This window comes from Pseudopipra pipra, chromosome 16 (genome assembly GCF_036250125.1).
Source record: "Pseudopipra pipra isolate bDixPip1 chromosome 16, bDixPip1.hap1, whole genome shotgun sequence".
Classification (NCBI taxonomy): Eukaryota; Metazoa; Chordata; class Aves; order Passeriformes; family Pipridae; genus Pseudopipra; species Pseudopipra pipra.
In genome coordinates this window covers 14,374,622-14,384,630 of record NC_087564.1, presented here as the reverse complement: position 1 = coordinate 14,384,630, position 10,009 = coordinate 14,374,622, and the positions used below count along the sequence as shown (strand labels likewise).

The 10,009-nt window shown below is 62.2% G+C and overlaps 1 protein-coding gene across 1 annotated transcript; it reads left to right on the top strand.

The window, feature by feature from the left end:
- Window positions 1–129: 129 nt before the first annotated feature.
- Window positions 130–9,962, top strand: FLII (FLII actin remodeling protein). The gene is made up of 30 exons (XM_064673322.1): window positions 130–268; window positions 1,131–1,241; window positions 2,359–2,430; window positions 2,559–2,639; window positions 2,921–3,006; window positions 3,151–3,312; window positions 3,399–3,502; window positions 3,595–3,770; window positions 3,850–4,007; window positions 4,111–4,195; window positions 4,482–4,632; window positions 4,747–4,880; window positions 4,981–5,193; window positions 5,275–5,454; window positions 5,528–5,610; window positions 5,682–5,756; window positions 5,974–6,057; window positions 6,124–6,295; window positions 6,378–6,482; window positions 6,686–6,877; window positions 7,104–7,292; window positions 7,383–7,522; window positions 7,637–7,862; window positions 8,021–8,175; window positions 8,304–8,364; window positions 8,446–8,574; window positions 8,654–8,760; window positions 8,965–9,070; window positions 9,155–9,220; window positions 9,387–9,962. The coding sequence occupies exons 1-30, from the start codon at window positions 206–208 to the stop codon at window positions 9,519–9,521; spliced, it is 3,801 nt and encodes a 1,266-aa protein (XP_064529392.1). The 5' UTR covers window positions 130–205; the 3' UTR covers window positions 9,522–9,962.
- Window positions 9,963–10,009: the final 47 nt, after the last annotated feature.

Below are 10,009 nucleotides of genomic sequence, written 5' to 3'. Positions count from 1 at the left end.
ACTTACTGCGCCCCCCGCGCGGCCTCAGCCAATGGGGGCGCGGCCCGGCGCGGCCCCGCCCACCCGCGCGCGGAAGTGGCTCCCGGCCCCGCCCAATCGCTTTCGCGCGTCACGGCCGGGGCGGGGCCGGGGGCGGGGCCTGTCAGGGCGCGGCTCCGCAGGGTCCCCCCGCCCCTCCCTTCCCGTCCCGTCCCGTCCCTCCGCCATGGCGGCCACCGGCGTCCTGCCCTTCGTGCGCGGCGTCGACCTGAGCGGCAACGACTTCAAGGTGCGGGGGAGAGGGAACGGGAGTGGGAGCGGGGACGCCCCGGCCACAGGGATCGGCGAGCCCGGGCCCCGCGCGGCGCTGTCAGGCCCGGTCCGGCCCCCCGGGCTGGGGAATCCCGGTACAGCGGGGGTGGTGTTCAGGGTGGGCGGTCCCTGAGCCCCCACCCTCTATGGCTGGGCAACCTGCGGGCCCCCATGGGGTCCCAGAGAGACATGTGGTCCCCGATCCTCTACTTCCCAATCCCATTGGACTGGGGGATTCTGGCCCCCAGCCCCATAGTGCTGGGATATCCCAACCCCTCAGCTCCCCATCCCATAGAACTAGGTGATTCCGACCCTCTCCAGATCCTAGTCCCACGAAAGCAGGGGATCCCAAACCCCAGTTCCCAATTCCATGAGACTATGTGATCCCAGCTCCCAATCCCATAGGACTGGGCAGTCCTGGTCCCCCAGATCCCAATCCCATGGGACTGTGTGATCCGAGCTACCAATCCCATGGGATTGGGCAATCCTGGTCCCTCACCCCCAAAACCATAGTACTGGGTGCTTCCAGCTACCAATCCCATAGGACTGGGTCATCATGGCCCTGAGCTCCCAGTCCCACAGGACTGGGCGATCCCAACCCCCCCAAGGTCCCAATCCCATAGGACTAAGTGATCTCAGCCCCACAGCCCCCAGTCCCATAGGACTGGGTGATCCCAGTCCCCCAGTTCCCAACCTTATGGGACTGGATGATCCCAGCCCCCCCCAACTCCTGATCCCATAGTAATGGACAATCCCAGCCACACAGGGCCGGTCAGAGCGAGGTCCCCAGTTCCCCACCCCACGGGGCAGGGGGTCTCCTCACCCTCCTCCTCCCACAGGGCGGGTACTTCCCGGAGCACGTGAAGGCCATGACCAGCCTGCGCTGGCTGAAGCTGAACCGCACAGGGCTCTGTTACCTGCCCGAGGAGCTCGCTGCCCTCCAGAAGCTGGTGAGCCCCACATTTCAGGAGGGAATGAGGCTCCACTGTCCCGCTGGAGCCGTGGGATCCGATGGGAGCCTGCTCCCTGCCAGCCCTGTGGCTCGTTGGCGGATGCTCCAGTGTCTAATAATAGGGCTGAGCTACGACGTGTGGTTGAAATCAGATGCAGGAGCAGTCAGGAGTGGGGTTGAGAGAGGCTGGTAGTTGGTTTCACCTTGTTTTCCTAGAAAACCAGATGAAAAACCATGCTTAGATCCTATGCCCCTTAACAGATGGAAAGGGGGGTGGTTAGTGTGGAGAGGATTAAGGTTTTGGGGCTTTTTCTTCCTCTTCTTCTGCTGAAATATATAAGAAGCAGGAGCTGGCAGCTGCCTGCCTTTGTTTTTTGGGTGGCTCAACCAGGCCCTTCCTTGGTGGAGCTCCTTGGTGAGCCCGTGGCTCAGCTTTGCTTTGGTGGTGTCCAGGAGCACCTCAGGAACCTCTTTCAGTTGGCTCAGTCAGACAAACACAACACTTTAAACGCTGCCAAGAGTCCCCATCCCTATGCCAGGTGCAGGGAATCCCTCCCTGCTGCTCGGAGCCGTGCTCCCCCTGGCCCTGCCACATGCTCGGGGGACACGGCAACACTTAAATCCTTAAATCCTGGCATCCCTCCCACAGCCTGCCAATTCCTCGTTTCCCTGAGCAGGCAACAGCCTGGCTGGTGATACCCAGAGGAAAACATTTCCCCTGGGAGATTCCTCCCACCCCCCCACCTACCCCACGTCTGCCCATTTCCAGATCACCCTGTGAGAAGTGTTGATTTCCCGTTTCCAAGGACTGGGATCTGTTTGCTCAGAGACTGTGTGGGACTGCCACAGGCCAGCCTGGTGACATCTCAGAGCAGGGCTGGGGTGTCCCAGCCAAGGCTACCCCGGGAATGAGGGATGTGAGGGCAGCGTGGGCACGCTGGGGCCAACCAACCAGTTTGAGACTGGGAGTGTCCCAGCAGCTCTGTGAGGGTCAGGGCTTCCAAGTCCCCAGTTCTGTTGGAATGGAGGAGCCCCCACATCCATGTGGGGTCCCAGCTGTTGCTCTGAGCAGCCCTGGCTCCTCTCACTGGGGCTTGTTTGGGGCTTCCCTGCAGGAACATCTCTCTGTGAGTCACAACAGCCTCACCACGCTCCATGGAGAGCTCTCCGGCCTGCCCTGCCTCAGGGTGAGTGTCCCCCTCCCGCACCAGGTGTCCCCAGGCACCTCTCGGATCTGGGGGCACACAAGGATCATACCTGGCCGCCTTGGGATGCTCAGCAGGCAGCTGAATTCCTGCCTGTCTCCCCTTTCCAGGCCATCGTGGCTCGTGCAAACAGCCTAAAGAACTCAGGAGTCCCTGATGACATCTTCCAGCTGGATGACCTCTCGGTGCTGGTGGGTGCAGAGTCTCCTCCTGAATCCCATTCCTGCACCTCAGTGTCCCCTCGTGCTCCTTGAGGAGCACCAGTCCCAAGCCCATGCCTGAGTTCCAGGGAAGCTGCCTGTGGGTTGGATGACCCTTTGGCAGTGCCTCCAGCCATAGCTGGGTTCCCCATATGCTGATCCAGCTTCTGCTGCAGTGCCCCCAGAGATGCCCCTCACTCCTCAGGTTTGGGAGGTGGTGGCTGGATGCAGGGCTGGGGGTGACACCTGCTTTGTGCTCCCATATTTCCCAGGACCTGAGCTACAACCAGCTCACAGAGTGTCCCCGGGAGCTGGAGAATGCCAAGAACATGCTGGTCCTCAACCTTGGCCACAACAGGTGGGTCCAGACCTGGGGTGACCATCTCCCCCTGGCCACAGCCACCTCCATCTGTCACCGGGTGCTGCTCTCTGCCCCTCCTTGAAGGAGGCCCAGGGCTGGTGCAGCTCCCAGGCAGTCCTGCATATCCCCATATTTCCACAGCATCGACACCATCCCCAACCAGCTCTTCATCAACCTGACAGACCTGCTCTACCTTGACCTGAGCGACAACAAGCTGGAGAGCCTCCCACCGCAGATGAGACGCCTGGTCCACCTCCAGACCCTCATCCTCAACAACAACCCCCTCCTGCATGCACAGCTCCGGTAAGGCCCTGCTTTCCAGGCTGGATCCCAGTCTGCTGGTGCCTGCTCCATCCATCCTGAGGCTCTCCCTGGCCTGTGCTCCGCAGGCAGCTCCCAGCAATGACAGCCCTGCAGACCCTCCACCTCCGGAACACCCAGCGCACGCAGAGCAACCTGCCCACCAGCCTCGAGGGCCTGGTGAACCTGGCAGGTAGGCCCGGGGCCCCATGGAGCCCTGCAGGGGCTCTCCCAGCCCTGGTATGGGTCTGGCTGGTGGTGTCATCGTGTTGTCTCATCCCCCAGACGTGGACCTGTCCTGCAACGACCTCAGCCGTGTCCCCGAGTGCCTCTACACCCTGGGCAGCCTGCGGCGCCTCAACCTCAGCAGCAACCAGATCACGGAGCTGTCCCTCTGCATTGACCAGTGGACCCAGCTGGAGACCCTCAACCTGTCCCGCAACGCACTCACCTCCTTACCTGTATGTCCCTTTCCATACGTGCCATCCCTGCCCGTGCTTCCATGGTTCTCCCTCACCTCGCCTTCTCCCCCTTCCCCAGTCGGCCATCTGCAAGCTGACCAAGCTGAAGAAGATGTACCTGAACTCCAATAAGCTGGACTTTGACGGGATCCCCTCGGGCATTGGCAAGCTCACCAACCTCGAGGAGTTCATGGCGGCCAACAACAACCTGGAGCTCATCCCCGAGAGCCTGTGCAGGTAGAAAACAGCCCACAGCTGGATCCCAAGAGGGGACACACAGACTGTGTGGTGACAGGATGTCACCCTGGGCTGGCCCATCACCAGCATCGCTGTCCCACAGGTGCTCCAAGCTGAGGAAGCTGGTGCTGAACAAGAACCGCCTGGTGACACTGCCGGAGGCCATCCACTTCCTGACGGATGTGGAGGTGAGCACCCAGCACCCCCCTGCCTTGGGCTGGCTGCACCACAGCCCCAGTGCATCCCTGGGATCCCAGGGCTGTAGGGTGGGGTGGGTGAAGTGAGGTCAGGGGGGCTTGAGGCACTCTGGTACACAGTTCTGCCCAGGTAGGAGGAGGATTTGGGGCTCCCTCCCCATCCCCTCACCTCACCAAAGCCCAGGGTGCTCCGGAGGTCTCCATCCCACGCCACATCCTCGATGTCCCTGCAAGCAAGTGTTTCAGAGCACTGAGGTCTCTGTCCTCTCCTTGGCAGATCCTGGATGTCCGTGAGAACCCTAACCTGGTGATGCCCCCGAAGCCGGTGGATCGGACCTCGGAGTGGTACAACATCGACTTCTCCCTGCAGAACCAGCTCCGCCTGGCTGGAGCCTCCCCAGCCACCGTCGCTGCCGCCGCCGCCGCAGGTCAGTGTGCAGGGATGGGGGGACAGCCCCTGGAGAGCCTGGGAAATGAGCTGTGCTCCATAGGGTGCCCCACAGGTGTCCTGGCTGCCTCTCACCCCGTCCCCGTGTCCCCAGGGAGCGGCACTAAGGACCCGCTGGCCCGCAAGATGCGGCTCCGGCGGCGCAAGGACTCTGCCCAGGATGACCAGGCCAAGCAGGTCCTGAAGGGGATGTCAGACGTGGCCCAGGAGAAGAACAAGAAGATAGAGGTGGGAGAGGGGCCCCGAGGGCATCAGTGACCCTGGCCCACCCCTTGTGCCAGCAGGGACCCGGTTGTTCCCAACTTGCTGACCTGCCCCCATCCCACAGGAGAGCGGGGAGGCGAAGGCGCCGGACCTAAAGACAAGGCGCTGGGACCAGGGCCTGGAGAAGCCACAGCTGGACTACTCGGAGTTCTTCAGCGAGGACGTGGGGCAACTGCCTGGCCTCTGTGTCTGGCAGATCGAGAACTTCGTGCCCACGCTGGTGGACGAGGCTTTCCATGGCAAGTTCTACGAGGCCGACTGCTACATCGTGCTCAAGGTAGCCGGGGAGGACTGAGGGTCCCCCACATCCCCAACCTGGGGGTGCAGCTGTCCCATCTCACACCCTGTCCTTTCCCAGACCTTCCTGGATGAGAACGGTTCCCTCAACTGGGAGATCTACTACTGGATCGGGCAGGAGTCCACGCTGGACAAGAAGGCCTGTTCCGCCATCCACGCCGTCAACCTCCGCAACTACCTGGGGGCCGAGTGCCGGTGCATCCGGGAGGAGATGGGGGACGAGAGTGAAGAGTTCCTCCATGTGAGGCCAGCCCCTGGCTCCCTTGTAGCCCCCAGCCCCTCCTCTCCCACCCTCACCCCCTCCTTGCCCCCAGGTCTTTGACAACGACATCTCCTACATCGAGGGTGGCACAGCCAGTGGCTTCTTCACTGTTGAGGACACACAATATGTCACCAGGTACTGCTCGGGACAGGGGATGTGTGGGGCAGGCAGTGCCCCATGTCCCACCATGGCTGTCCCTCCCCCAGGCTGTACCGTGTCTATGGGAAGAAGAATGTCAAGCTGGAGCCAGTGGCACTGAAAGGGACATCACTGGACCCCCGGTGAGTGGCCAGGGGACACCAGGTCCCTGCAGCAGGGTCCACCTGAGACAGTGTAGGTGCAGCTCTGGGGTGAAAATGGGCAATTCCAGCACCTTCCTACAATGATGTGGGTCCAAACCCCACTTGGCAGATGTGGTGCCCTGCAGGGACCCCCGGGGGGAGGGGGACACTTGGTGCACCCCGCTCTCTCCTAACTCTTCTCACCTGTTTCCACCAGGTTTGTCTTCCTCCTGGACCACGGCCTCGACCTCATGGTGTGGCGTGGGAGACAGGCCACGCTGAGCAGCACCACTAAGGCCAGGTAGGGCTGGTGAGGGGGCTGGGGGTGTGGGGAGCCCAGCTGCCATCTCACCTGCTCCTGCCACAGGCTCTTCGCCGAGAAGATCAACAAGAACGAGCGGAAGGGCAAGGCCGAGATCACGCTGCTCACCCAGGGCCAGGAGACCCCTGAGTTCTGGGAAGCACTGGGGGGGCAGCCTGAGGAGATCCGGCCTTGTGTCCCTGATGACTTCCAGCCCCACAAGCCCAAGCTGTACAAGGTGGGGAGCTGTATCCGTTGGGCTGTGGGCACTGCTGGGGTCCTGCAGCCCCCCCTCACCTGTGTCCCCGTCCCCTCCGCAGGTCGGCCTCGGTCTGGGCTACCTGGAGCTGCCCCAGATCAATTACAGGCTCTCGGTGGAGCACAAGAAGAGGCTGAAGGCTGATCTGATGCCAGAGATGCGCCTGGTAGGATGGGGCGGGGAGGTTCTCCCAGTCTGACCAGTGAAACTGGTTTCATGCCCCCTCTGCCTCCAGCTGTGCCCTGGGAGAGGCAGGTTCGGCCAGCAGCGCCCGGCTAGGGGATGCTCTGCTCTTCCCCGCTGCTGGGAGCAGGCAGGGTGTTTTCCAGCTGAGAATGTCTGACCCTCTGTTCCCTGGGATGCCCTCAGCTGCAGAGCCTGCTGGACACCAAGAGCGTGTACATCCTGGACTGCTGGTCCGATGTCTTCATCTGGATCGGGAGGAAGTCGTCGCGGCTGGTGCGGGCGGCGGCGCTGAAGCTGAGCCAGGAGCTGTGCACCATGTTGCACCGGCCCAAGCACGCCATGGTCACCAGGAACCTCGAGGGCACCGAGTGCCAGGTAGGACACAGACCCCTTGGATGGGGTGCTTGGGTGCCAGGGAGGGTGCTGTGGCCCAGGGTGTGTTATCTGCTCCCCAATTTACACCTTGAACGTCTGGAGGTGTTCCAGAAACGACGGGACGTGGCACTCCGTGCTCTGTCCTAGTTACTAGGTGGTGATCGGTCAGAGGTCGGATTCAATGATATTGGAGGTCTTTTCCAACCTTAATGATTCTGTGATTTAGGTGTTCAAGTCCAAGTTCAAGAACTGGGATGACGTCCTGCGTGTGGATTACACCCGGAATGCCGAGACGGTGCTGCAGGATGGTGGCTTGGCTGGCAAGGTCCGGAAGGACGCCGAGAAGAAGGACCAGATGAAGGCCGACCTCACGGCGCTCTTCCTGCCCCGGCAGCCCCCCATGCCCCTCAGCGAGGTAGGGCTAGGGGCTCCTGTGAGTCCCCCCTGGCATGGGCCAGGTGCTCGTGGAGGGGCTGGAGGTCTGACAGAGCACATGGGGTCACAGGCAGAGCAGCTGATGGAGGAGTGGAACGAGGACCTGGATGGCATGGAGGGCTTCGTGCTGGAGGGCAAGAAATTCGCTCGCCTGCCTGAGGAGGAGTTCGGCCACTTCCATACCCACGACTGCTATGTCTTCCTGTGCAGGTGACACCCAGCTTGTGCCCACTCTGGGGATGTTGGACCACTTTGTCCCCCATCTCCCTGCCCAGGCCCCCAGCCTGCCCCATCCCTCACAACACTCCCTGTTCCGGCCCTCAGGTACTGGGTGCCAGTGGAGTACGAGGAGGATGAGGAGAAGAAGAAGAAGGGTGAAGGCAAAGGGGAGGAGGAGGGTGAGGAAGAGGAGGAGGAGAAGCAGCCTGAGGAAGACTTCCAGTGCATCGTCTACTTCTGGCAGGGCCGGGAGGCCTCCAACATGGGCTGGCTCACCTTCACCTTCAGCCTCCAGAAGAAGTTTGAGAGTCTCTTCCCTGGCAAGCTGGAGGTGATGCAGCTTCTCGGGTGACACGGGTACCCCTCTCTGCTTCCAAGGCTGAGGGCAGGGGACAGCAGAAGAGATGGGGGCTGGCGGGGGGGTGCAGCTGGAGCTTGGGGTTGCGTTTGGGGGGTCCCCATGGCCCTGCTGACACCCCCCCCGTCCAGGTGGTGCGCATGACCCAGCAGCAGGAGAACCCCAAGTTCCTCTCTCACTTCAAGAGGAGGTTTGTGATCCACCGGGGCAAGCGGAAGGAGCGGGCCAGCCCTCCCCAGCCCAGCCTCTACCACATCCGCACCAACGGCGGGGCCCTCTGCACCAGGTCAGTGCTCCAGGGGCTGCTCCAGGCCAGGCAGCACCCACACATTCCAGGGTCCACGTGGGATACCCACCGGTGGGCACAGCTGCCGGGTCTCCTGCTGATTTGTGCCTCGGGGGCTCCTTCTCTAGGTGCATCCAGATCAACACGGACGCTGGTCTGCTCAACTCCGAGTTCTGCTTCATCCTCAAGGTACTGCTCAGGGCTGAGCATCCTCAGGGGTGCCTGGGTGCCCTCCTGCCCCCTGGGCAGCCCTGACTCTGTGCTCCCCAGGTGCCCTTTGAGAGCACAGACAACCAGGGCATTGTCTACACGTGGGTGGGCCGGGCGGCCGACCCTGACGAGGCCAAGCTGGCCGAGGACATCATGAACCACATGTTTGATGACTCCTACAGCAAACAAGTGAGTGGGGCTGAGCACCAGCTTACCTGAGTGATAGGGACCACCCAGGCCACGCTCAGCCCTATCCCTGCCCTCACAGGTCATCAACGAGGGAGAAGAACCTGAAAACTTCTTTTGGGTGGGCATCGGGAGCCAGAAGCCCTACGATGAAGACGCCGACTACATGAAGCACTCCCGGCTCTTCAGGTGGGTGCTGGCCCAGGGAGGGCTGCTGCAATCTGTTGGTTCCCTTCCTCCCACAGAGCCCAGGCTCCTCCTCTCCCATCTCTGTCCATCTCTTGGGAATCAATAAACCAAAACAGAGCTGCTCCATCACGTCCATTCCCTCTGCAGGAGCTGAGTCCTAGCAAACTCATGCCTGATGCTGTCCCCTTCTGGCTCTCCCCACAGGTGTTCCAATGAGAAGGGTTATTTCTCCGTGTCGGAAAAGTGCTCAGATTTCTGCCAGGATGATCTGGCTGATGATGACATCATGCTGCTGGACAACGGGCGAGAGGTGAGCTGGGGGCAGGAGACTCTCCTGGGTCTGGATCTTCCAGTGGCTCCAGCTGCTGAGCCCAGCTGCTGGTCCTTCCCGCAGGTCTACATGTGGGTGGGCACCCAGACCAGCCAGGTGGAGATCAAGCTGAGCCTCAAGGCATGCCAGGTAAGGCCTCCCTCCTTCTCCAGCTTGGGGCCGTGGGAGGGAGGATTTGGGCACTTCCATCTCCCCTCGAGGCCCTGGTCAGGGTGGTGCAGAACTCCTGGGCTAGGGAATGCCAGTCCTGGTGGTGGGCGAGGGCTGGGACCCCCACGGCTGTGCTCTGCCCCAGGTCTACATCCAGCACATGCGCTCCAAGGACCCCACACGGCCCCGCAAGCTCCGGCTGGTGCGGAAAGGCAACGAGCCCTGGCCCTTCACCCGCTGCTTCCACGCCTGGAGTGTGTTCCGCAAACCACCCGCCTAAGGACTGGGGGCACCCGGTGCTCCGGCCACAGCCCCCCGGGCACGGCCGGATCCCGGCACCCTGCGCTGCCGCACACGCCTGCTCCCAGCCAGGCTCGGCTTGGAGCTACTTCCCCCCGAGCTGGGGCCAGTGGGGAGTGCTGAGGCTCTGTCCCCCCCTTCTCCTGGCACAGGGCCCCTCCCCTTCCAGGGGGGCCGCTGTTACGCCCTGCTTGGGGATGCTGCTGCCCCAAACCAGTGCCGAGCTCCCCCTGCAACTGGGGGGCAGGAGCAATTCCCAGTTTGGGGGGAGGATGCTTTGCTAAGGAGAACTGGGGAGAGCCAGGGGCTCTCAGCCCTGGGCCTTACAGCTGGGGGATGTACAGCTGTCCTGGGAGATGGAACCCTGGCAGGGATCAGCCCATCAGGATCATATCAATAAAGGCTGCACTTCTCACCCCGACACTGTCTCAGGCTCTGTCTCACTCCCAAGTGGGGTCCCCCTGACCC